The sequence below is a fragment of the Halichoeres trimaculatus genome, unplaced genomic scaffold (genome assembly GCF_033239565.1).
Source record: "Halichoeres trimaculatus isolate MK-OKI-2021-1 unplaced genomic scaffold, fHalTri1.1 fHalTri1_scaffold_18, whole genome shotgun sequence".
Classification (NCBI taxonomy): Eukaryota; Metazoa; Chordata; class Actinopteri; order Labriformes; family Labridae; genus Halichoeres; species Halichoeres trimaculatus.
This window is the reverse complement of record NW_027437196.1, coordinates 5,094,536-5,121,502: the sequence shown is the minus strand read 5'-3', so window position 1 is coordinate 5,121,502 and position 26,967 is coordinate 5,094,536. Positions and strand designations below refer to the sequence as shown.

General features: G+C 38.5%; 2 protein-coding genes across 2 annotated transcripts in view; one reads left to right on the top strand and one right to left on the bottom strand.

Moving 5' to 3' along the window:
• Nucleotides 1-25,865, bottom strand: hhla2b.1 (HERV-H LTR-associating 2b, tandem duplicate 1). The gene is made up of 9 exons (XM_074693963.1): nucleotides 25,704-25,865; nucleotides 25,552-25,608; nucleotides 19,447-19,669; nucleotides 11,253-11,585; nucleotides 10,576-10,860; nucleotides 10,181-10,501; nucleotides 6,987-7,094; nucleotides 1,223-1,282; nucleotides 1-981 (listed from the first exon to the last, which is right to left on the bottom strand). The coding sequence occupies exons 3-9, from the start codon at nucleotides 19,514-19,516 to the stop codon at nucleotides 884-886; spliced, it is 1,275 nt and encodes a 424-aa protein (XP_074550064.1). The 5' UTR covers nucleotides 19,517-19,669; nucleotides 25,552-25,608; nucleotides 25,704-25,865; the 3' UTR covers nucleotides 1-883.
• Nucleotides 10,317-26,967, top strand: part of LOC141807762 (gamma-aminobutyric acid receptor subunit rho-3) — a 52,781-nt gene continuing 36,130 nt past the window's right edge. The window contains exon 1 of the mRNA XM_074693961.1: nucleotides 10,317-10,445. The gene's annotated coding sequence lies outside the window, so the exon portion shown is untranslated. The remainder of the gene's footprint in view (nucleotides 10,446-26,967) is intronic.

Sequence of the window (26,967 nt, the reverse complement as noted above, 5' to 3'; positions counted from 1 at the left end):
AACACCCAAAACTCCTGAAGTAGACGCCGACACAGACCTTTTATTTTTCGTCTTTTTAATAACACTACATTACATATGACACAGACTTCAGCAAAGAGGTCAAGTACAACTTGGGCCACAACAGCCAAGTGTGGATGACTAGTTTGATCTGCTATCAAACATTTACTCATAAGAGTTAAATATTAATCTCTTCACATCAAAGAGAAAGTCTTTTTTTGTCACATCAGTGATTAACAGTCTCATTCTTCTTTTGTAATCCAGGCAGGTTGTGATCCCAGGGTCGAGAAGGTTTTTCTGCAGGTATCCCAGAGCTGATCGCTGACTCCTATCTCTTCACAGCAGACTTCAGGAGAAAGGATGAAGAGGATACAATGCAGTTTTTGTGTCTTCTCCTGATAAGATTTTGACTATTTTCACTTGATAGTGTCAGGGCCTGATAAACTTCAGGGTCACAGAGAGGTGCTTTGTCTCCTGCTGTTTAATCAACAGCAGAGAAGGAACCATGAGGGTCGATAAAAAAGAAACTTTAAACTATAAACATGACAACAGAAGCCTCTGCGAGTCCTCAGTCCTTGAAGTGGGCTCTCCCCACTCTCTCTTCCCAGTTTCTGACTTTGTCTGCAACCCTTTTCTCTTAATAAAACACCAAAAAACTCTAAAAAAAAAAGTTATAAATACCAGCAGGTTCATAGCCGTACTAAACACATTCCTAGTTTTCTAGAAAACTTGGTAGTTTGAAGTGTTTTCTGTAATAATTTAAGAGAAAAATGCTCCTAATAAAGCGTTCTGTCTCTAAGAAGTGTTACTCCTCATCAGTATAAATGTGTGTGGAATTGTGTCTTGAGTAGTTCATTAGTTTGAGGTGTTTCCAGGTGGTTTGTCCTCAGGTTAACTGGGCGCCAGACTGTGTGCCAGTTTGTCCATTAGTGCCGCCGGCAGTGAAAGGACTGCTTTCGTTCAGGTTACTGTCGGCCGCTGGGTCTGAAAGAATAGACAGGAATAGTTTCATAAAAGACGTATTCAATATGCACACAACACTGTCTCTAAAGGTGGTTCCTGAAGACAGTATTGATTCTGTGAAAGCTTGTGTTTTATAAACAAAGAGCACATATTGTACTGTAATCACTAAGATCTCTGGGTTGGCATTTTTCCCTGAAAACCCCAAACTTGGTCTGAAGCTCCACCTAGTGTCAGTGAAAACAAAGCACAAGGAAAAACAAACCTTTGACAGTGTGCAGCTCTGTTACTTCTTCAGGATCAGTTCTGGTCTTTGAGTTACCTCCTGGAAACAAGAGAAGACACATGATACGTAAAAGGAAAGCTCAAAAAATCAAACAATCTTTAAAACTCCAAAACCTGATCCAAAGACAGATTGTGTTTCCAAAACTGCAGCAGGCATGACCCGGATATAATTTGTTGCAGCTTGTGCGACAGGTTTGGGCTTGCTTTCACAGGTGAGAGCATTAATGTGGATTATCGTTCTAATTCCACTGTAGTCTCTGTTTTGTTTTCACCTCTTGTTTTGAAGAAACTTGATCTATGTGAATAAGGATGTAGTCTGAATATTTGCACAAGGAGAGTAAAGAAGTGATGTTTATTTAATTCTCAAAATAGAAAGAAACTGGAACATTTCATAGACTGCAAACAGGCTTTATGATTACACAGTTTGAGGGCACATTAATACAGAAACCACTCAATAAACTGGTTTCAAAATCTTGAAATTGATTCAAAAAGAGTTATGAGAGTTTAAACGGCACTTCAAAATCACTTCCCTTTCCCCACTAATGCCCATCTATGATAACTATCTATTTCTACCCCCCACACTTGACTCAGCTTACAATCTGTGGAAAGAGAAAGGGCTGATAAATTTTGAGCAATTTTTTGAGAAGAATACTTTTATCTCTTTTGATAGCTTTCAATCAAAATTTTCCCTTCCACAAACTCATTTATTTAGATATTTTCACACCAGAGATTTTGTTCGCTGTAACTTTCCCAACTTTCCCCACAAACCCCCTCGCACTCTCATTGAAGAAATTCTTTGTCTTCCTGCAGTCCGTGGATTCATTTCAGCCGTGGTAAAATTAATTTTGTCATCGTTATCATCCCCACTGGCAACTAAAGGTACATGGGAAAAGGAGCTTGGTGGTACCTTATCAGTCGAATGGTGGCAGAGGGCCCTTGACAGGGTTAACTCCACTTCATCTTGTGCCAGTATGACATTAATTCAGTTTAAAGTCCTACACAGGATTCATTTTTCCAAAGCTAAACTTAAAAAACTTTTTAACACAAGTGAGTTCTATTGCCTTTGCATCTCTGGTAGCCCGCAGACGCATTTTACTACATTGGAAGGATAAGAACCCTCCTTCTCCCAACTCTTGGCTAAAAGATCTTATGTCATTCCTACACTTAGAAAAGATTAAGTATTCTATCAGGGGGTGCTCTGACAAATTTTGTAAAACTTGGAATCCATTTCTTAACTTAATTGACTCTACTTCCTCCTTAGATGTTTAGCAAAGATGGATCTAATTGAGATTAACTGGTATCATTTTTATATCTCTTTATTTTCTATTCTTTTTCTACTATCCAGTCTGGAGGCTGAAATAGACCAGTTATTGTAAGAGGTGAGACACAACATATACAATTTGCCATTGTCAATCTTTGTTTTTGTGCTTTTAACCACTTTGACATACTCCTCTAAAAGTCCCTTTTATTTTATTTTGTTTTATTTATTTATTTTTGTGTTTATTGTTCACTCCTCCTGTATTTTTTCATTATGGAGGAGAGAGAGAGTTGTATTTGCTTATAATCAATACTTGTCTTTATTTAGTCTCTGCATTTAATTGTGAATGTGACTCTCCAGTTGGGGGGAGGAGGGGGATTGTTAGCGTTATAAAGGGGAAAAAAAGGGTGAACTATATTCTACCTAATTGTACATGTACTATATCCTGACCACCCAATAAAAATATATATGGAAAAACAGTTATGAGTAAATTCATGTTGTATTTTCTCCTTTTTGTAATTCTATTCACGACATAAAACACAGTTATGTATCCAGAACTGTGACCCACCCAGCCAGATCTGGGTGTTATTCTTGATACTAATCTAAAATTCAGGGAACATTTAAAAAAAAGTCAGTAAACAGGTGAAGTTTAACCTTGCAAATTTCAGAGTTATCAGGAACTCCATGTCCACCGAAGCAGCCAAGATGTACATGCATTCAATGATATTTTCTCACATGACCTACTGTCTAACTAGCTGGTCCCAGGCTGGTCAAACAACCTTGAAACCACTTCAGTCTTTGTATAAGCAAACACTTAAAATCTTTGACAAACAACAAAAACAATTTCATCATTGTGAGATTCTGAAAAAGCACAAGCTTCTAAGCTGGGAAAACTTGGTAATGGAATAACATACCATCTTTTGTCAGAGAGCTCAACACATATCAGTCATTCAGGTCTTATTTAAAACAGTGGCTTATAAAAAATCAAAACTGTCAGCACTAAAAACATTACCCCTGTCCCTGCCACCTCGTGTCTGCCTTCTACAAATTTGTCTTGTGCATGCAAGAGCTGACTGTACGTGTTTTTTTTTTCTTTCTGTGCTATGTTGCATTTTTGATTTTGTTTCCTCTGCTGCTCAACCCAGTCATGCATGCTTTATTTTAATAATCATATACTTTTACATAGATCTGTTCAGTGTTAACAATACCTTGGTATACCTTATGTCTTACTTGCATGGCCTTGTATTTTGTGTTTTTCTGTTGTTCCTTTATATGCTTTGCATGATTTGGAAATTTACTTTATGGAGCTTCCTCTCGCACATGTTTCATATTTTATATACTCTCTCTCTCTCTCTCTCTCTCTCTCTCTCTCTCTCTCTCTCTCTCCTTTTCTCTCAGATCCTAGTACTGTTTAACTTTAGGGTGTGATTTGTCTAATAACTAACTCTGCATTCTTTTATTCTGCTTTGTTTTATTTCATCTTGTGCTTTTTAGGTTGCCCATTTTAACATCTTGCTGGGGACTACAGATGAAAATTAGCCTTGTGGCTAACTCTGGCATATTTACTGTAATGTCCATTAATATGCATTGTCCCTGTAAATCAAATAAATTAAATTAAATTAAATCAAATTAAACTAAATTGAACTAAATTAAATTAAATTAAATTAAATTAAATTAAATTAAATTAAATTAAATTAAATTAAATTAAATTAAATCCTATTTGCACCTCTACAGTATGTTGTTGTTGTTGTACACCGCCCCCTCCTGGTTGGTTTGAAGCATTGCTGTTCATGTGGATATACTGTCAGACTGCAGCTGCTTCTTCTGCTTAGCTGATTATTTTTCCTACACACTCGTTCGTTTGTAAGTATCTTCTTAACTCAACTTTATTTATGTGCCATTAAACGAAAAAGCAGAGCAAAATTACTCGCGTTCATTTTATTAAAAACCTTTAAATTCAGTCACCTTTAGCCAGAATACTAGCAAGCTAGTAGCTAGCTAGCAGAATGACTCAACATATTCATCTTTTCTTATTATGTTCTTATTTCGTGATTTATTTTTTATGTATTTCTTCGTTTTTAATTCATTAAAATTTTATTTCTTTGCTGATACTTTAGTAAAAGTGTGAATTCTTTTATAAAGACGAAGAAGAGTTACCCTTTCAGCTATCTGGACGTTAGCTAACTAGGTTATGTTGCGTGTTAGCAACGTATTTAAGGGACCGTAGCATTACAAAGATACTGGCCTTGAAATTGGATTTAAAACGTAACTTTTTTTTCAATTACTACTCAAGTTTATTTTCATTTTTTAATGTCCAGTCATAAATAGTTTTGTAATACAATCTGAATGCTACTAATATGTACTTGTAGTACACTTATTGTCTTATTCATATTTATTCTGTATTTGCTAACAGACGTTATGCTAATATCTTTACTTCTGGTATGAATATTGTAATGTAGTATTTATTCTTTATTCTATATTGTATATATATTATATATTGATACATGACTTTTTCAGCCCTCCACATAAGCAGTGTGGTATTTTTTATCCTGAAAAACCTGATGTGTATAATCAGATACATGCAGTGCACTGATAAACCAACAGTGGGTATTAAGTCACTCATTAGCCGCCCTTCCAGTGACACTCTAAGACTGCCATGACTCAGGAATTGGACATAGTTGGTTTTTCAGGAAGAACTTTGCCAAGTTGAAAAAGGTTAAGTCAAGAAAAACATTACAATATTTGCTGGCACATCAATAGGAACAGGTACTGGGTTCATGCAAAGTAAAAATACTAAAAAAATTCACATTTTATGTTTGAGTAAACCGTGTTGAAGATGGTGTATCAAATTTGATACAGCGGGTATATAAGGTCATGTAACTCTAAAACAGTAAATCGCCATTTACTTGTATGTCATGCATTATATCTAAAATCAAGCAACATACAGTCTTTTTATTTTTAAATGACATAATTTGGTACATTTAGAGTTAAAAACTAGCTATGAAACTTGCTGTACTGCTGTATGAAAGGATGGCCTGGATTGTTTCCCAACATGGGAAACCCGACAGAGATGTAAGCAGTGCACAGGCTACTTTGCCCATGTGTACTGTCAGACATGCAGAGTGCATCTTTGCTTAAACAAGGAGAGAAACTGTTTTCAGGCCTTCCACCATGCAAAATAAAAGGTTGTGAACCGCAAAATGAGTAAAATACTAAAATGTTATTTTTTTCCAGGCTTCCACCCAGCCAGCTCCATTGGTGTTTTTCTCACTACTGCATGATGGTAGCACTGCTTATGTTTGGAAGTACAAATTTGTTAGATTTGTTTGTGATTTATTATGTTTTTGTTTGTTCAGGAAAAAACAATAATTGAGCATTGTGACATGATGTATCAAAGATGATATTTGAAATTTTTTTTGGGGGGGTTGTTCAGAGGGACCAATCAAGGCTCTAAGTTCAAAGAACTGAAATTTTCTGTCAGTTATTTAATGGTTTGGGCTTTACAGGATTAATATGTAACTGACTTTTGTGCGGTTATGCACCTACTGGTGTATGTTTTTTTTTTTTAATTACAGTAAAAATCTGTCATGATTTTGCTGATTTCTATGCAACTTAAATGCTTTAAAATTGAAAAAGCTTCTTATACAGTGACATATTGGTAGTAATTAATCAATAATACAGTATATTATTTTCTTGATTACAAGTGTCATAGAATTTTACATCAAAAACTTGATTTTTTTAAAACCTTTTTGTCATTTAAAGAGTAAGCCCCAAAGCAGCAGCATGGTCATTTTACTAATACAAAGTGCAGAAAGTTTTTCTGTTGTACTACAATAATTCACCCAGCAGATGGCGCTCTAAAATCCCATTATGGAAGAGTCTCAGTCATCTTTGTGTACAGTTTCTAACTTTTGCCAGCAGGGATGCCATTGCACGACTAAAAAGGACCGTGGTACTGTGTGTCTCATATTTGACTGCACAAAAATGATGTGATCCATTTGAGCTATTGAACTTATGAGAAGTTAATTGAGTTTGATATTTTGTATATTGTGTGTGTTATTTAAGATACTTCTTGGGAAAAAACAAGTTTGTCCTTTGGGAAAATAGAGATTTTCCAATCCAATTTAAGAAGCAATCTGCTTTGATGTGCAAAGCATGCTGAATAAATAGTTTCTCATGGATAGACTGGACAGTTTATGACGCTGCAAATATGGGGGGTAAAGAGTGAGGGGAAGACATGCAGCAAAGAGTCTGGGTTGAAAGCCAAACCAGCAACTCTCAGTTTATCTCACATTTTGAGATTCTTACATTTTCAGTCCATAAATGGTAAAAGAAACTTTTCAGACCAAATCAAAAACAGGGAAGAGTATCTGCACACTCCAACTGATCTGGATTTGTAAATCAACATTTTGTGTCTTGTTTCAGTCCGGTCATGCTGTTTTCTTTTCATCATTAAAAGTCCATACTTTCCTGAAACCATCTTTACCTTTCAGCTTCCTGTAGGCCAGAACGCCAACCACAGTGAGGACCACCATCGCGATGACCAGACCGACGACCCACCAATGAGACGCCTTCCCAGATGTGCTCCGATCAGCTGCGCACAGGTAACAAATACAAATCAGTAAACAATGAACACACTCTGTCGCATGGTTCTAACACAATGCATAGGCTCATAAAATAATAACTCAAATTTTTCAAAACCACAAGCAAAGAAATATTTCAGGAAGCTGCTGCTGTTGTCTGTTGTTTGACCCCTGCTGCTGCTGTTGGCGCCCATTAAGGATGTAGATATTTTGAGTGTTTGCCCATTTGTAAAGGGCACATTTCTTGGCCCTAATTGCGGCTGCTCCCTGCGTTCCTCGAGGGTGATGGGGAGAGTTTGTGTATAGACGGAGGAGCTTATATTAAGATGAGCTGTCAAGGCGCTGCTTATAAATTTATCAAGACCCTATTAGAGATTCAGCGTCATGTTTCACTCTGCGTTCCCTCAGCTATGAATTCACCAAGTGGGAAGTCCAGCAGACGACTATGTACGCTATGTTTTGTAGAGGCTTTTCTCCTTGTGTTTTGAATTCTGACTTCTCTGAAGCAGTCACACATGAACAAACTGTGATTTCTTGCAGGAATAAAATTGGCTATTTTTTAGAAAAAAAAACTCAAATCCTCAAAAAACCTTGATGCAGTGGCATGCACAGACTTTTTGAAGGGCAGGGGCAAAAAGTAGATAAAAGAAAACAATGCACATGTGTTTTTGTCACCCAAGAGAGCAGTTAAGGGTGTTTTGCCAACTAGAAGGGCAATGTGGCACACATTTTGGCTCCTGAGAGGGCATTTTAGCGTGTTTTTCAACAACTGTGCCTCCCTCTGTGCACACCACTGCCTCAAGATGGAGTTTTAATGTTGGAGTCAACATTTTCTCAAAGTTTAAAAAATGAATTACTTTGAAAGTACAAATATATGCAGGACTAAACGTGCCAAAATGAAATAAATAAATACATAATTCATTAAATAAATAATTAAATAAGTGAAAAATTGTGTCAATAATTGTTTAATATTGGAAATCAATCAATCAATAAATAAATATATGATAATTTCTTTAATAGAATAAAAATGTTGTGAAATATTTAGATAATTAATTAAAAGTGTCATTAATTATTTAAAATGTTTATTCTATAACTTCTTCTAAGTTAGCAAACACTCTTCAGTCCCTATCTGGGTCTTGGTTATTTTCTTAAATAAAAGCTTAAGTAATTAAATTTGGTTTTTCATTAGACAAACATTTCAAATAATCAATGGCACATTTGATTAATTATTTAAGTATTACACAACACTTTTTATAATTAAAGATATAATTATATATTTATTTAACTATTTATTGATTTATTTCCAATGTTAAATAATTATTGACACAATTATTTATTTATTTAATTATTCAATTATTTATTTAAATAATTATTCTTTTAATTAATGATGTATTTATATATTTCATTTTGGCACGTTTAGTCTTCCATATAAAATTAGCAAACTTCTATTATTACAAAATACACTATTAAACAATGTTGATATTATTCTAACCAATGTTACGATAATGAGGGGGGTCCCTGGAATAATGTTGAACCTGAAAGGGGGTCCATGGTCTAAGAAAGTTCGAGAACCACTGCTCCGAAAAAAGCAAATACCCAGAAAACAGTCACAGCTACAGCTTAAGCACAGCACGTGAGGTGTATGGTAATTAATTGATGATATGATGAACTTCTCTGTTTTTGTGATACTGACTTGCAGAGATGAGGATGTTTCTAAATATGCACACCCTTACTTATAACACAGACTGAACTTATACTCTTGATCCACAAAAAGTAAATTTAAACACCAGGGCTCATTATTTTAGAGCCTGTAACTGTCTCTGTTTGGTTTGTCAGCTTTTGGTAATCAAAAACAACCTTTGTTTACATTTTGAGACTGACAGTGAGTGATAAGCTCAAATCGGAAAAGGATGCTGGATAAATCCATCCTTCTTAGAAAGTCTTCAGAAGCCTCACTTAAAGGTTACACAAATGTTTCATGATGTACTTGTGGAAAGTTATTACAGTTAACTTTGGTTTTGTTATTGATATAACATGCAGCATTTAAAGCTTTTAAAAAAGAGAACAAGAAGGAGAAGAGAGGAGGTTTGGCTTCAAGATGAGAAAGATGTCCATTTCAAGTCCATGGGGTATACTTATTAATTTTACCAAATATTAATTTCAAGTAATGACCAATTTTACCGTGGGTTATTTGGGTGATATTTCACCTTTATTTAGTACAGAAAGTTAACAGATGCCATAATTTATTCAGCTAAAAATGCAAATCGTGTTGGAATTTGCAGTTTTTCTGCTGTCTGATTTCTCAAATATCAAGTTTGTTATTCAAAATTAACACTAAAATACATGTTTGTGGAAATTATTTCCTGTATTATTTGTTTAAAATAATCATTAAAACACAACAAAGGTGTTTTAAAAACAATTTTAATAATTGATATAAAAATAAATAATTCACTATGTGTGTGGGAGAAATCTGTGTCAACTGTGTTACCCATTGAAAACAACCCTATAAATCAGCAATGATTTGCCCCAAAGTCACATGACTTAAATCAGCTGAGGTCCCATCCTTTTTGGTGGGAACCTTGAAGAAAGCGTTTTATCTCCTCCTCATCAATATTTTATCAGTCATTTTCCGTACATGAGGCGCATTAATTGTTCGTCAACTGTGTTACCGACATTTTCTGCTGTTCTTACTATGAATGCTAAAATGTCAACCATGTTACATGCAATTTTTGAGCCTTAATTCTTTTATATTTTGTCTAAACTGTGATATAAATGATGTGGGAAATTTTTAGGGAGTGTAGTCTGACATAGAAATGTTGAATAACTCTAAATTCAGTATAATATGAATTTATGTTGAAAAATTTGTCACAACTTTTGTCCATAACACGGTTGACAAAATTATGCTCCATATTTGAAAATTCATCAGAGTTTAAGCTTGCTAACTGATGAATTTAGTACGTTCCGGGTGTATCATTTGCAATCAAATAGAGTATGAAACCAAAAAAACACTTATTTTTTTCACTTTTTTGTTTACGTGAAATGTTCCCCTAATTATAGAATCACTCTTATGATTTGATCTTGTGTTTATGTTTCTCACCAACAGGACTGTCGATTGTGACGTCGGTGCGTTCGGTGTGAGTGTTGTACGGCACAGAGAACACACAGGTGTAACTTCCCGTGTGATCTGTGTGTTTGGGATCCATCAGGCGTAGAGAGCCGTCTCCGAACAGCACCATGCCGACCAGCTCCACGTGGTTGTCCCAGGGCGGCGAGATGCTGTCTCCAGAGTTGATGTTGTAGTTGAGGATGTGAGAGGGGTCCTCGCCGTTGGAGAAGGTCCAGTGGAGGAAGGGATTGTTCAGGTAAGGAGGGGCAAAGCAGGGGATGGTGAGGTCTCTGCCTTGACTTCCTCTGATTTCTAGAAGAGAGGTTTCTGAATAAGTCACAACGATGACCCAAACTTGCATCCTCACTTTAAAGACGGTGTCGTACCTCTTTCCCTGAGCGAGGCAGTCCATGCTGGACCGCCGTAGGAAGTCGTGACTCTACAGATGTAAATGAGGTCAGGTTGATCCTTTAACCTCCTGAGGCGGCTGTCCACCGTGTACAGACCCTGTTTGTCTGGCTGAAAGCGTGTGACCGGTCGGAGCTCCTCGAAAGTGGGCGGCTCAGTCGCCCAGGTTACATGAGGAGCTGGGAAGACATTACGAGCCGTGCACTTCATCTCCTCGTAGCCGCTCAGCCTCGTCAGCTCCAGGGACAGGGCCCTGATGGGCGCTACACACACAAACACACACACACACAAACACACACATAGACAAAGACACTCACATGCTCAAATGTTTCCCAGAAGCCCCTGATGATGGATTTGAAATGCCAGGGCCAGATTTAGCCTCGCACTGGACCGTGTCATTCTTGTATAGATAACAGAAGAGCTCTGTTACGCAATGACACAGCAGACCACACTTTCCTGTCAGCCGTATTTATTTTTAAGCTGCAGAAATGTTTGAATGTTTGGGTTGAAATGCATCAAAATCAAAGATGAGCTCTTTCGGAGAGTGATGCTAATAAAGAAATACTACAAACTGCAGTTCTTCCGGTATCCACTAGGGCTGACCTAAAAAAACCTAGTTAAAAAGCGGTTTTAACCTACAAACAGTCAGACTCACCTTCAACCTTCACAATGATCTTCGCATTGTGTTCGCCTTTAGACGTGTGCACGTGACACCTGTACGTGCCTCTGTCTTTGAGACTACACCTCCTCAGTATCAGCGTCGCGTTCCCACGTGAAATCAGATGCGGGAAGATAGAGGCGCGGCCTGCAAGCCGCTCGTGCTCAAAATGGTCGTCTCCCCAGTCGTCCTCTTCGTCATCGTCGTCGTCCCGCTCCATCTTGTAAACCACCTCGTCCTGTCTGAACCACTTGATGGTCTCCGCGCTGGCGGGTTCGAAGCTGCAGGGGAGGACACACTCCTCTGAGACGACACACGTCACGGTGACATCTGAAACATGACCAAGAGAGTCGAGGTAAGGTTTAAGGTTAACTTTATTTATTCATTTTGCAGAATACAAATGGTGTCTTCCCTTGCCTGTAGCCCTAATACCTAAAAAGTAAATGAAGATTTAGAAAATAGTGAAAATATAAATGGAGAAGAGGGAGTAGAAGTAATAAGAATAGAGCAGTGATGTTTATGTATGTGCTCAGTAGAAATTGCAGATGCTACCCCAACAGCTAGCTAACATTAAACATCTGTGTTGTTTTTCCAGTAGCCAAGCTTTAAGATGTTTGGTAGAAGAGGTCAGAATCAGGAGTTCATGTATTTGGTTTTGCATTGAATTCCAGGTGTGAGAAGCATGAACAGAAAAAAGTCCCACTGTGGTTTTACTTGTTTAAGATGCACAAGTTTATGGCAAGCCATTTTAACATTCAAAAGCTAAGTTTGACTACCTGAAATTAACATTGTAGATATCTACAATGTATTCCTGACTGGTTGTAATAACATTTTGATAAGTCCGAAATTTAATTCAAGATATCTTTTATTCAATTTGGAACGGGCGAAATTGATTTACAGGTATCGAAGACTTCAATTATCTGTCATCAAATTTATTATTACAGACACAGAAACCTACATCAGGGGTGGCCGACCTGCGGCCCGAGAGCCACATGTGGCTCTTTGCCTTTCGGTGTGTGGCTCTTCCATCCATCTTTAAAAAAAATATATGAATATTGTGTATGTATTGTTATTAATAGTGGTGTGCCAATCAATCTAAAATATTGATATACTGATGTCAATGTTGGGATCACTATTGGTCAATACTTGGGTGATGACATTGATACTTAAGTTTCAGTTTCTTTTCCCTACATGCCCCTCTAAATCGCTCATGTGCCAATGGCTATCTATCTAACTAGATAAATACATAGATAGATAATAGATAGATAGATAGATAGATAGATAGATAGATAGATAGATAGATGGATAGATAGGTAGATTTTTTTGGGATATCTTAAAGAACGTAGTAGATATCTTGAAAGACAAACCCCATACACATGAATGACGTAGCAGATATCTGAAATTACACAATTTACACAACATTAACTCTTAAACCCTGATATCATCCAGTAGAGTCTGTGTGGTGAATACCAAACATCGAGGGTGTCTTGTAATGAATTTCAGAAGAACAGGACACAGAATAGGGGGAACCCAAAGTTAGTATCAAACAGCTGTGACAAATCTGATCAAATTCCCTTTATTGCCTCACATAAAGGGTGGAGACGTGTGCCGTATCTTTCAACAATGACTCAATGATAAGTGACGTGAAGCTACGCAACCAGCTCAAAGCAGGAAACTAAACCTTTATTATTTGGAAATACAAGAGAAACTTACCCAAGCTTTCTAGTTCCTGCACGCCTCACTCCCTTTGAGAAAGAGCAGCCAACCATGGTTATGAGTAAGAGATAACGTTGAGTCAAAAGCATCAGTTGTAAAGCTACTTGTATAAGTAGCTTTTCTGAGCTTTTATCATACAGAAATGTTTTGTTTCTGTTGCTTGTTGTTTTCAGAAATTTCCCAAATCTGAAGAAAGAATCAAAACCACATCTTCATCTGTCTTTGGCTTTCAGCTCCAGGATCAGTGATTCCCCTGAAGACCTGAATCTGTAAAAACAAACATTTCATCATCCCTCATCCATCCCCCTGTCCTCTCTCTGTCTCTAACTTTGGACAGAAGATTTCACCAAGCAAAACCTGTTTTTGTTTTCTGTCTTGGCTGTGGTTTTCACACTGATTTAAGAAAATGTCAAACTAATCCTTTGAGCAAGTTTGAACACTGTGGCCAACGCCCTCTCAGAGATGTGATTGTATTTGTTTAACACCTGCTGTCAGTGCCAAAGGTTAGGATTCTGCAGCTAGATGGATTTTTTTAATAGGGCTCTCACACACTCAATTCAGATTTTTTTTTTCAGATTATATAACTCCTGGGTGGATTTTTAATAAATTAGAGAAGGCAAAACTCCTTCAATGTCTTATTCATGATACTTGCAGAGTGTCATTTTTTCTAACTGCGTCATTTCTGGATTGGGAAACTTGGAAGTTGGTTGTTACACTGAAAAAACTCAGATCTAAGCCAGTCAGTTTTTTTTTCTCGTTTTTAGTCTTATTTGAGTTATTATTACAACATCCATGTAAAAGTAATGATTTTTACCTTATTTACTGAACTTGCAAGGCAAAAATAGAATAGAATATGCTATTAATGATCCGCCATGGGGGTAATTTTTTGCCACAGCATCCCACAAAAGAAGTGTAATAATAGAATAGCAATAAAAAATAGAATAATAATAGGAAGAATATGAAATCAGAAATTTAAAGAAATATAGAAAAGTAGAAAAATATTATGAAAAAAATCAAAAAAATTTTACTAAAAAAATTACTAAAAATATGAATGTTTAAATATTAACATAAGAAAAAGAATGAGATCAGTGTTGCTGGTATGGATACAAAAAAAAAAAAAATTCCAACTCAAGTTTTTAGAAGTAAGATATTCACATTTGTGTTTGCAAAGCTGCAGATTAAGTTGTTCAAGCCTAAATGAGTTAAATAAATGAATTTGTTACAATGTTCATTACGCTCCTTGCCTTATTTGCAAGAGTCAAAAAATCAGAAAATATCCCTGTTAGTACAATGTGCATAACAGACCCGTGGTGGTTAGTTTATCTGGAAACTTGAGGATAAATTGATTCTGTTTGTGCGACTACCCCACAGTTTTTTGATACCACTCATTTCTTATTTTATCATAATCAAAACAAAAAAAGGAGATCACATGAAGGAAAGTGAATGAGGAGGTTGGATTATATGGTAAATTTTTAAATCTTTGTCTGCCACGAAATTCCAGCCATCAGTTATTCTCACAAGTTAGCATAACCTGTGTTTTTGTGTCCGTACGAAAGGGGCAGTTTATTTATGATGTTTATCTGCACTTAATTAGTTGCTTAAATTAAGTCAAATGATTTCATGTTTGCAGCTGCTGTAAACCAGTGGTTTTCAAACTTTTTTCAGTGATGTACCCCCTGTGAAACGTTTTTTATCCCCTTACCAGCGCAGTTGTGGTCGGAAAAAAAGACGTAAAACAGAGCGCTGTACTATAAGTGTCTCATTTATAAAATATTCTTCATAGACAGTTAAATTGTTGTTGACCATTAAAATTGTTAGAAGACAGGCACAAAACATTCAGCATAGGTTGCTATTTTTTTTGAATATATATTTTTTAATCTCTTGTACCTGCTGGTTTGCCCTTGCTGACCCCATGAGGTACGTGTACCCTAGGGCTTGGTATTGCTAAAAACCTCACGATTCGATTCAATTCAATTCAACTTGATTTGATTTGATTCAATTCAATTCAATTCAATACAACTCTGTTCCATTCCAATTTTGATTCTTAGGTTGCGATTCAATTCAATATCAGTTCGATTCGATATTGATTTAAATGCTACAGTTTTCGATTTTCATGCCCCTGTGAACATGTGGTGTGTCACCTCATGTTTGGAGCACTCAAACAACCCAAACTTCAGACTTCAAAGCTACAAGAGCTGGCTTTACCCTGTTGCTGCTTAAGCTGCTGCTTTGGCTGCATTTTGTTGTTGCTTGGCCCTCGTCCATACAACACAAATAACAGGCACAGCGCCCCCTACTTGCCAGGAGGTGAAATGATTCAGAGGATTTGCTGAATCAATTTTGATGCGAGGAAATATTACAATGCATTGAATAACAATATTTTTGCCCACCCGTGCTGTACCCCCTACTGCTGTAAACAGATGTTTGAGGATTAGTTTACAAAAGTACAGAACCAAGAGCTAAACCTCTTCTTTGTTGAAGTTTTCATTGTGAATGTGAGTGAAGCTAATGTAAACCCAGAGGTTATCATACATGGTTTTTTAATATTTATTATGGTCCAATTTTCCTCATGATTTTCACTTTCTGTCCTTTTTCCCCCCTATTGATCAATCTAGAAGCGACTCACTGGTTGTGATGTGTCATATTCCCTATATTCCATGTAACTTTCCAGCATCTGCACCCTATACTGAGTGAAACATCAGAGGAAAATTACCACCATGTGAGTGCAGTGAACTAGGTGCAACATGCCTTTTCAATTCTCTAGACAAACCTCAACCACTTTCCCACAGGAGTTAAGAAATGTCTGAACTGAATTCCTATACCTGTACCACTTCATATCTTTCCCCATCAAGCTGGTGGTTCAGTTTCTCGGACACGTTTTAGCAGGATGAAACAGCCTGAGTGAAAACCAGAATCAGCTCATTGGTTTGGTTCCAGAGAGCGTCAGACTTTCATTCATCTGTCTGCGTACGTGCTGCGTCTGACAGTTACCGGCCTCCCCACAGATGAATAGCTGGAGGGATTAGTTGTGACTTTATCACCCGGGTTGTTCCCACAGCCCCTCCCCTTTTCTCTGACGGTGTTGTGTCTCCTCATGCTCACAGCTGTTACACCCGCGTCTGCTCATCTTGTAAAATCAAAACTTTGGCAGCAGCGGAGTAATGACTCACACCTGCATGATGCAGCAAAGCAGCCAACGGTTTACCTGCCTGACAGTCAGGTGATGTCGGCTTTGGTCTGACAGATGTGGCTTTGTGAGCCTTTGCAGAAAGTTTTGAGGTGGAGCATTTCTACTGTGCAAACATGGTTTCCAGCAGTAGCAAAGGAAGCGTGAGACAAACTTAACATGCACGGTTACGTAACATGATAAAACACTCTGTCAAATCCATATTACATATTTCTATCGAAAAAATAAGGGAAAGGTTATACTTGACTAGCTCACAGTTTTGCTCCTTCTTCCCTCACTGACAGCTCAGAGTAGGACTACATGACAGCTGGATTCATGTGACCAATAATTCCCTTCCCCAAAAATGACCCTTAATGACCTCTAAAAACCTCTGACCTGTTGACTCCAGGCGTTTCTCTGCACACTTTGACGGTTGTTGGTGTAATATAGAGAAATACGATCTTGCATCATCATGGAGTGTTTAATTCTGAAAGTCTACAAGATTTCACTTCTGACACTCTGTGAAACTTTATGTGTCATTCCAGTAGCGTCCAGAAAAGTTGTCATCTTGCAGAAGCCAGGATTTCAGTTTTGGGTGGGCCAGACAAATTTTGGTTGGGTCTTAAATTACAAAAGTTTGTTGATCATTTATTTAATTAATAAAAACAACTGACAATATACTAATGTTACCATGTGTGGTTTTGAAGCAGATTTGGTTCATTTTTTCACCTTCAACTGCATTTTCATAACCTTTTTGTGCATCAGACAGAGCTACCTGCAATCACTTTCCATTGTGCTACTGATTAAAGAGTGGCGCTTTAGCCATCTAGCCGGCAATAGGCTGCACTGCTCAAGTGCTACGATGGAACAGAGATAGATCGAACACAGATCTGGTGGAAAATCAGCTGAAAAGTGCGACTTGAAGCATGCCACGCCCCTATTTGGGTGATTTATAGATGTAAAACCCTTGCCAGCCAATCAGAGTAAACCCTGTCACTCGGCTGTGGCTTTGAGTACCAACAACCCTCTTTCCCAGTGTTTACATTAATGAATGGAACAGGAGTTTTCCAAAATCTTAACTTTGGCCATAGTTTTCAGAAAACATCATTTTTAGTGACATAAAACTGTGGTTTCATGTGGGTCACAGGCCTAAACATATAAAGATTAGTGCTGTTAATTAATTAATTATAGGATTCTTAATTTATCTAATTAATCACATTTTAATCTTATATCTGCTTAAAGTCCCCAAATAAAGAATTTGAATTCTAGGACATTACAAAGTTGTACTGCATGTCTAATCAGATGAATACACGAAGAAGTGAAGATTTATAAAGACACTTTTTTTTAATCAACTGACCAATAATAAAATGTTTGTGTTTGCTGCTATTGGCGTCTTTAGAGGCGGGGTCTGGTGGAGCTGAGCAGGCAGCTCACGCTCCAACGGAGGATGTGTCGCGGTAGTTCAGAGAGAAAGAGCAGTGCCATCGTGAGAAAAGACGACGGAGAGGATCAAAGGGTGGAGCGTTGGAGATGAACATGATCTAAAAAAGAATGTTTTTTTTTTTTTTGACCAAAAACAGGAAGAGAGACATAAAAGAGGAGAGTCCATTCTTCTTAGGTAGTTCTGGTGTTTACATCGTCATAGAAAACAAGATTACTTGGGGTCTTGAAAGATCGTTCAAGATGCTCTGAAAATGGCTGGCAGGAGTTAATTGCGTTACTTTTTACAACCCATTAATTTGCAGTGTAATTAATTAATCTAGTTAACGCGTTAAAATGACAGCCCTAATAAAAATATATGCGGTTTCCCAGATACCTGGTTAAAGGATAAGTTCGGTTTATACAGTTTTTACATTGTTTATAGAATGAAGTAGAACAAGATACTCACCCAGAAGGTTTCCCAGATCCAAGCAGTGCTTTGGGAGATATTTAGATCCAAAATCATGCAGCGGACGTCCGCATAATGGGATCCATCGGGGCATAGACAGCGCCGCTCCTAAAACTGCATTAATCGTCCAAAACTTGTGTTTTTCACCAATATTCCATCATGGTCCGCTCCGGGTTAGATATCAATGATCTGCTGCAGTCTGTGTCACTCCAGACAGCGCTGTGTGGCTGTAATGACCTCTGAACTGACAAAGACTTCATTACAGCCACACAGCGCTGCCTGACTGTAGCAGAGGACTAACCCGGAGCGGACCATGATGGAATATTGGTGAAAAACATGAGTTTTTTGGACGATTAACGCAGTTTTAGGAGCGGCGCTGTCTATGCCCCGATGGATCCCATTATACGGACGTCCGCTGCACGATTTTGGATCTAAATATCTCCTGAAGCACTGCTTGGATCAGGAAAGCCTTCTGGGTGAGTATTTTGTTCTACTTCATGCTATAAACAATGTAAAAACTGTATAAACCGAACTTATCCTTTAAGTGTGGGTATGGCCTAAGAAAAACAAAGCCAATGTCCCACACTTTTACACCCCCCCTAACATTTTGTGACTGACAAAGTTCATTTAAGGGCTTGAAATTATTTCATTTGGAGATATAGGATAGGAAAAAGATAGGAAAGCTGTGCAGTAAAGGGCCGCCGGTTGAAACCCAACACAGGCAGCCACCGTCAAGGACAACAGCGTCTGAAAATGAGGCTTTCGATTAAACCAATCGGCAAAGCGGTGCTTCTTCTTCCGTAAAGAGCTCTGATTAAGTACAGAAAAAAATTACCTTTAGCCCACCTGGATAAAGTCAGGAAATTTACAGAGTTCAGTCCCCGTGCTGAAGGGTCTCTGGTGTCTCATGTGTGACCAGTCCAAGTGCTATGGTTTTTAAACCAAACCAGAATTAGGTCTCGGTTTGGTTATGTTCAAGAACCAAAACTTCTTTGTTAGGTTTAGAAAGAAGGGACGTGGTTTTCTCCTCCCTTTCTTTGGCTCCAGCTGTAAGTGATTAAGTGGTGGAGTAAACTGTAACCTTAACTCTCAGAGATGATGGTTAAACTTGTAAAACTGAGACAGACTTTTCCCTTAAGCCCAGCTGTTTTCCTTTTTTTCACTTTCTGTGGTTTGAGAATATTTCCATCCTCATCACGTCAGCGCTCGGAGGAGAATCTCTGAATAAGCCACATGACTAATAGAGGATAATTTTTTACTACAGGGAGAAAGATCCCACAATTTTGCAACTTTTCTGAGCAGTTTCACATATTTCTTCTTACCCAGACTAGATCTACCAGGCAGTGTAAGGAAATCCTCCTGTCTTTCATTCTCTGTGAATGTTTCCTTGCTTGAGGACAAAGAGGCGTTTGTGCCCTTACCTGGAGTTTTGTCCTGCGTGGCAAAGCTGATCCAGAGCAGGAAGCAGGCCCAGGTGTGTATCACTGACATGGTTTTCTTTCAGTTGAACACATCTATGACTCAGAGGGACGCAGAGATTCACACGTCCTCAGTCCATGCTCCTTCCTCCACGTTGACTCCTGGCGAGTATTTTCCACTTTTTTCACTTTTTTTCTTCCTCGGCAGGTTTTCCGTTGGATCTCTCTGGGTGGTTTTCACAACACACACATACACACATGCACACGCATACACACATAAATACAGGGAAAAGGAAGAGAGAAATCATAATTAGGGACACAGTCCTGATAAAATGGACTCGTGAAGATACACAGCGTGAGAGCATGTGAGGACGCTGAAGGTTTGATCCTCTGATGAGCAGTGAGAATTCGCTCTGTCGCTCTCAAACCTCCTTCAAAAGGAAAAATAAAAGTGAGATCTGCAGCTGAAGCCCTGCACTTTTTCATCCACCTCAAACCTTTTTTCTTTTGAGCTCTGTCATCCCTCCCTGGCTTATCCCTCACATCGAGACCTCTTCTTTTATCTCCGGAGTGGTTTGATAAGCAAAAACAAAGAGGAAACATCTCTTCACGCTCTATACAACCCTGTCATGTTATCTCAACGCTATCTGCACTCTCAAAAACAAACACAGCTGAACTTGGAAGTGTATTTCAGAGAGCGTGAGGAAACAAGAGATTAAGACGTCTACTTGAGCATGTTTGAAAGTCACAGAACAGGAATGAAGCAGCAGTGTTTATTGTGAATCTTTTCTGCGCTGAAGCTGCAGAAACGTCTCCTGTCAGTGCTGTGAAACAAAGAAGAAACCCAGTATCTTTTATTTACTGCTGATGGCTCTCTGTTGGCTGCTGAACAAAAGCTGCACCTGGATGTTTTCCAGATAACTGCTCATGGTAACAAAAGGAAATTGGGGCGACTGTTGAGAAAGATTTTCTCTTGTGGCCTGAAACCAAACAAGTTGGTTCTTCTTGTCTGACCGCTGAAAGATCATCGGAAAACAACTCTTTGTTGAAAATTGAAGAGGCTTTAGATGATTCATTGCAAACAACAGATAAATCCAGTGTTGCAAATGTGAAAGATCCTGCACAATACAGGTAATATAGACTCACCAGCCACTTTATTAGGCACACCTGTCCAACTCAATGCATTTAGGCATGTAGACATGGTCAACACGATCTGCTGCAGTTCAAGAAAGGTGAGTTATGGGACTTTGAACGTGGCATGGTTGTTGGTCTAAGTATTTCAGAAACTGCTGATCTACTGGGATTTTAACCAACAACCATCTCTAGGGTTTACAGAGAATGGTCCCAAAAAGAGAAAATATCCAGTGAGCAGCAGTTCTGTGGGACAAAATGCCTTGTTGATGCCAGAGGTCAGAGGAGAATGGACAGACTGGTTGGAGCTGATAGAAAGGCAACAGTAACTCAAATAACCACTGGTTACAACCGAGGTCTGCAGAAGAGCATCTCTGAACACACAACACGTCCAACCTTGAGGCAGATGGGCTACAGCAGCAGAAGACCACACCGGGTGACCCTCCTGTCAGCTAAGAACAGGAAACTGAGGCTACAATTCACACAGCAACACCAAAACTGGACAATAGAAGATTGGAAAAACGTTGCCTGGTCTGATGAGTCTGGATTTCTGCTCCACATTCAGATGGTAGGGTCAGAATTTGGCCTCAACAACATGAAAGCATGGATCCATCCTGCCTTGTATCAACGGTTCAGACTGCTGCTGCTGGTGTAATGGTGTGGGGGATATTTTCTTGGCTCACTTTGGGCCCCTTAGTACCAACTGAGCATGGTTTAAAGTCCACAGCCTACCTGAGTATTGTTGCTGACCATGTCCATCCCTTTATGAGCACAGTGTACCCATCTTCTGATGGCTACTTCCAGCAGGATAACGCTCCATGTCATAAAGCTGGAATCATCTCAGACTGGTTTCTTCAACATGACAATGAGTTCCCTGTACTCAAATGTCCTCCACAGTCCCCAGATCTCAATCCAATAGAGCACCTTTGGGATGTGGTGGAACGGGAGATTCTCATCATGGATGTTCAGACGACAAACCTGCAGCAACTGTGTGATGCTATCATGTCAATATGGAGCAAACTCTCTGAGGAATGTTTCCAGGACCTTGATGAATCTATGCCACCAAGGATTAAGGCAGTTCTGAGGGCAAAAAGGGGGTCCAACCCGGTACTAGGAAGGTCTACCTAATAAAGTGGCCGGTGAGTGTGTATTTTTTAAATCTCAAGAGTGCTGAGTGGAAGCCCCCTGAAATTGATTTTCTGGGATCAAGGAAGATCAGGTAAGTTGGTTTAACTTCTTGAACAACTTCTGTTACAGTTAATCTCTCTGAGCTCAACATTAAAATCCAACCTGCAATGAAAATACTGTGGGAAGAAAGAGACAATATAAAACAAGATTAAAGAAATTTCTGGACATATTAGCTCACAATAAGGAAAGAAAACACTGCACCGGTGACTCTTACCCTACAAAAACACTTTGCCATCCTAGCATTAGTGACAGATTTATAGTTTAATAACTGTCGGTCTTATTAATCACCCTGTCACCTCAGGTACACTCCTTCCTTATCTTTGACTGAGAAAGTTAACCGTTAACATGTGACGACAAAGATTTTGTCAGAGCAAACACGATACCCCCTGTGCATCTAAAACACTTCAATGGAGCTATTAAGACACCAACAAAAGCCTCTTGACCTGCAGCCAAAGCTTATCCGAGACTCAGAGGTCTCTATATTACAAGAACGAGAGTGTGAGCGACATACAAGGGAGGCTCATTCAAACAAAAGCAAGAAAAATGCAACAGATATCCTGTTCTCAGACACTTGCTGTCCGCACTTAATCCATCAAGTGCACGCTTATGTTACGTCATGTGAACAAACCATTTATGCTATTTGGGTCTGAGACTGAGATATCGACACCCTATTTAAACAATGGACTGAGTCATTTTTCAAGTTTTTGGGAAAACACAAAAAAATCATTAAATACAGAGCATTTGGTATTTATTAATAATTTCATGTAAAATTAAAGAATAAAGTGACCTAGGCCAATTTTTCTATCATCTTAGTGTGACTTAGGCAACTTTAGACCTGGCTTAAACTGCCCTTTCATTCCATGGTGCAAACTCAAAACTGAAATTACCCTGAGTTAAATTAAACAAATGTCAGGTAAATCAAACATGTCAGGAGGCAGTCCCTTTCCTCACTTCTCCAGGTCTTCTTTCCTGGATTTTTTTAATGAACTTAACCCATTTCCAACATCCGGTTTGGACAACTTTTTAAAATTTTTGCCTTGTGCTCATTTATCTTTATTTACAGAAACAAGTGGGCTAGCCAGGAATAGGTAGCTAGCTAGAAGTAGCTAAATATGTAGTTGAACTTTAACTTGTGAAATTTAGACTAAATTTTTACACATGTTCCCCTATCCTTTATGATAGTGAACCTAATCACTCACCAGTAGAAACTGATCTAAGAATCATGTTTACAGCTTCTTCTGCACTTAAGTTTCGATTTCTTCTTGAAGCAGCCGCCATCATGAAAGCTTGTTAAATTCTCCAAGTCACACATTTTATCCTAAATAATCCAACTTTTTGACTTAGGCGAGAAACAAAATGGGCTAAGTCATCCTCTTGACATAGGGCATTGCCCTATAGGGCATAAAGAGCATGATCTTTTTAGCTAAAGCTTTAAGCGGTTCTGCCAGAGATGGACAGCAGGATCAAGAGATGGTTTGTACCAAAAACACATTTTCCTCAAAAAATGACTTTGTCAAAGAAGCTGTCAAGTTTCAAAAACATTGCTCACATGCTGTTAGGACCTGATGAAAAGCTGCTCAGAGACAGTAAACTCACTCTGCTACCTCTAAAACACCAGCAGGTTACAGTCGTGTTAATCCCCTATAATATATGGTTAGTTCCATATCCTGTCAAACATTTAATCCAGACAGGATTACAAGACAGGTGATGGATTAAAGAAGCACTGTGTTATTAGTTAAGTTAGTTATTAAGTCTTTAGGTGTTATGATTGACCCTGCCCTTGAAAACTTGAAACATGTAGCAAGTTGCTCCAACAGCAAAACAGCGCCATCTGATACGCGCAGTGAAGGGGTCAAGCATTCAGACCTCAGCTCATCTCAAAGCCAGTCAACTAATTTCCAACAGATATGATCCTGTGGGGTTCAAGTAAGAGTAGTAGAGCTAAATGCACAAATTGATCCCAGCTCATCAGCTAAACATCGCTTTGCAAAACCAGCCACAGTCAGATTTTCATTGATAGGAGCCGTTTTACAAGTTCAGCAATCTACAGAGGCCACTTTTCAAAGTGCACTACCAAAGCTTTGCACCAACAAAATATCAAAAACTGAAGTGGCGTTTTTTTTTTGTCAGAGTCAAGGCCACTAAAGAACTGCAGGCTTGATAAAGTAGTTCCTACACGAATGAAAAGAGATGTATCTAGGTTTTTAACTTAAATAAAAAAAAGTTTCTTTACATCACCAAACGTCAGTCACATGGTAGAAAAACCATATGCTCCCAAGCCATGCCAGATCTGAGCCACTCTGCTGTGTATGAGGCATCACATATCCATATACAGGGACGGGCCAAAAGGGAAGAGCCCAAACATAACTCCTGAATGATTTTTAATATTTAACAGCACAGGCATTAATTAAACTTTTTACAAAAAACAAACAAACAAAAAAGATTGTATGAACTTAGATTATTATGCTTAGGCTCTTGCAATAACTTTATCCTGGATAAGTTTCAACAAAATCCCTTCTCACACTGTTTACCATACTGTAACAACCAGCTCTGAAAAACGTGTTTACATCATTTGGAAGTCCTATCTTTCTTGTCCAACCTGCTTCACTCCTGATCTTTGGGTGAAATCAAGTTCTCAGCAATAAATCAATTTTTACAACTACTTGGGTGAAGTTGAAGACTGGTTGTCAGAGCAACCATACTTATATTCAAGTTTATTACCTTTGTTTAGCTGAGGCATCTATGAAGTAAAATTTAACGTTTGTTCAATGCTGCTTTCAGTTTTCTAACAGGATAAATGAACTGTTTTAGTTTAGTGGTTTCTGAGATCTCCTGACCCCTTAAAGATATTTACACTCGTCACATTCATCACTTCACACTACATTCATAAACTGATTGCAGAGGGCACTACATGTGTTCTTCATAATTAACAGACCATGATGGGAGGCTTATACTAATATTGCATCATGCAGAGAATTTCTATGAAGCAGCTGCTTTTGTTATGTTTATTAATCTTGTGGTGTTACCCACTGGCAAAAAACAACTGAATGCAACCTGAGGACTAAAGCAAATTTTTACAACATTGATTAAAGATGTTGTGCTACCAAGGTATTGTGAAGCGTCCTACAGAATAAAAAGGCAAAAGACAACAAAACAAAAATCTTATCAAGTGTTTTTGTCTTAGTTTAAGAAGAAAATGTCTATGCTTAAGACTTAATATGAGCCAAATTCATCTGACCAGTCTAGAAAAGTGTCTTGTTTCAAGCGGTTTCAAGACAAAAATTAGATCTGATTTTCAGTTTTAAGCATTTTTTTGAGCAAATGTTTCTCAATTTATAGGCAGATTTTTTTTAAGTTGTTCCAAGCAATTCAGACCTCTTTTGTCTTTAAATAACTTGAAACAAGACATTTTTCTGGGCTGACCAGGTATATGTAGCTCAGATCAAGTGTCACAAGACATTTTTTACTTAAATTTAGACAAAAACACTAAATGAGATTTTGTTGTTTTGCAGTGTGACCCTTGCTGCTCTTTGAGCTTAACTTGAAGCAGCTGCAGTTTAGCTGATCTGGGAGCAGTTTTCTTTCATGACCTGCTGAATGATTGAATGAAGTTTATAAAGTTTTTTAGAACTCATCATCTCTGAAAACTGGCACCATTTAACTTCTGGATATCAGTTTGGACTCCTACAGAGCTCAAACCTCTCGGAGTAAATTCATGACTTGATCTAAGTTGAAGAAAAGTTGTGAATATTTATTCACAGAGAGTAAAAGCTTAAAGTTTGTACTTACAGAAGCTCCAGGTCATCAGAAGTTTAACTCTCAGGATGAAGCCGGCTCTCTTTACTCCTGCAGTGACACACAGAGCTGTTAGTGTGCTGAAATGAGCTCCATCTGTCAGTGACATGCCGGGAAACGTGCGTGAAAGCTGAGAAAACACTCACAGTGACTCAGATGAAACCCAGGAGAAAGAGGAAGAGGAGAAGAGCCCGAGCCGGCTGCCTCCTGAGGCTGAGTGTTAGCTTGACTGGATCAACAGGTTATTTAGAGAATAGGCAGCGAACACATGTAGGGAGGGTAAGGTCGCTCTCACACACTCACACACCCTCACACACACACTCCTCTGGATGGGTGGAGTTTGGTTGTGATTGGCAAACGCTAACACAAACACACACACACAGGACCCTCCATAGAAGTCAGTGTTTCTCTGCAGCTCCATCAAATGTCAGCGGGGTTTGCTTTCAAAGAGCAGAGCTGTTTTAGTGCCTGCTGTGGACCAGGAGCTATGATCTGTATGTCAGACAGGCAACAGAGAGGCTGGCACACACCTGCTCACACCTAACACAGACATTAAGGACACACACGGAGCATGCAGGATTAACGTGTTCAATACATCAAATGTAAAAGTTCAGCCTTTAAATATCAGACACTGGACAAGCTTCATGTCTTCTTTTGGTCATCCTTTGCTTGTTTTGTGTCAGAGATGACGGGAAAAACCTAATAACGGTTTAATCAATACTCTCTACTCATACAAATCTGACTTTTCTTTAAAAAGAAAACCTCTGCACTCATTTAACTCATCCACCTGCTGATGTAATGGCTCCACACGATCAAGCACTTTCCAGGCGATAAAACAAAACGAAACAAATTCCTTCCTCTGCTTTTTCGAGTCATAACATGTGAGGCTACAGTCCCTGCTTCACCTGTGTTTAATTACCTGAGCGGTCTGGATGGTTCATTTTTCTTGGGAAGATCACTGCTTTATTTTGGCCTTTAACCTTCAGGTGCTTTTGATACCAGTGCAGTATTTTAGGACCTGTTTTCTGACCGACAGGCAGCCAGAGTTAAGACCTCAGAAATGACGTGAAGTGATCCACTGTCTTGGTTCTCATAAGGTTCAGTCATGATTCAGTCTGTTCTGCTGAAAATAAAACCATCACACATGTATGAGTAACCTTTGTGTGACCTGGGAACTTGTTGAGTGTTGTTCTCTTTTTCAGGGAATCCCCGCCAGTACCTGGAAGTAGGATGCAAGATTAACTAGAAAAGCAGTCAGAGAGACCTCCATCAAGCATATTGTGATTGTCACCAGCACTTTAGTCCTACTTTAATGTTATACTTACTTTCAGCAGACTGTCTGCTACAATTTGGTGTTAGTTGCAGGTTTGTACAATAATTTGTTTCCTGACAGTGTTGAAAATTATGATG

Bases quoted from the DNA above. Each gene is read 5' to 3' on its own strand.
- hhla2b.1 (XM_074693963.1), bottom strand. From the start codon at position 19,516: ATGTCAGTGATACACACCTGGGCCTGCTTCCTGCTCTGGATCAGCTTT. The intron at 10,502-10,575 runs GTACGACACCGT...CCTCTCTTCTAG, and splicing joins TGCCTCGCTCAGGGAAAGAG to AAATCAGAGGAAGTCAAGGC. The intron at 982-1,222 runs GTTTGTTTTTCC...CTATTCTTTCAG, and splicing joins AGAGCTGCACACTGTCAAAG to ACCCAGCGGCCGACAGTAAC.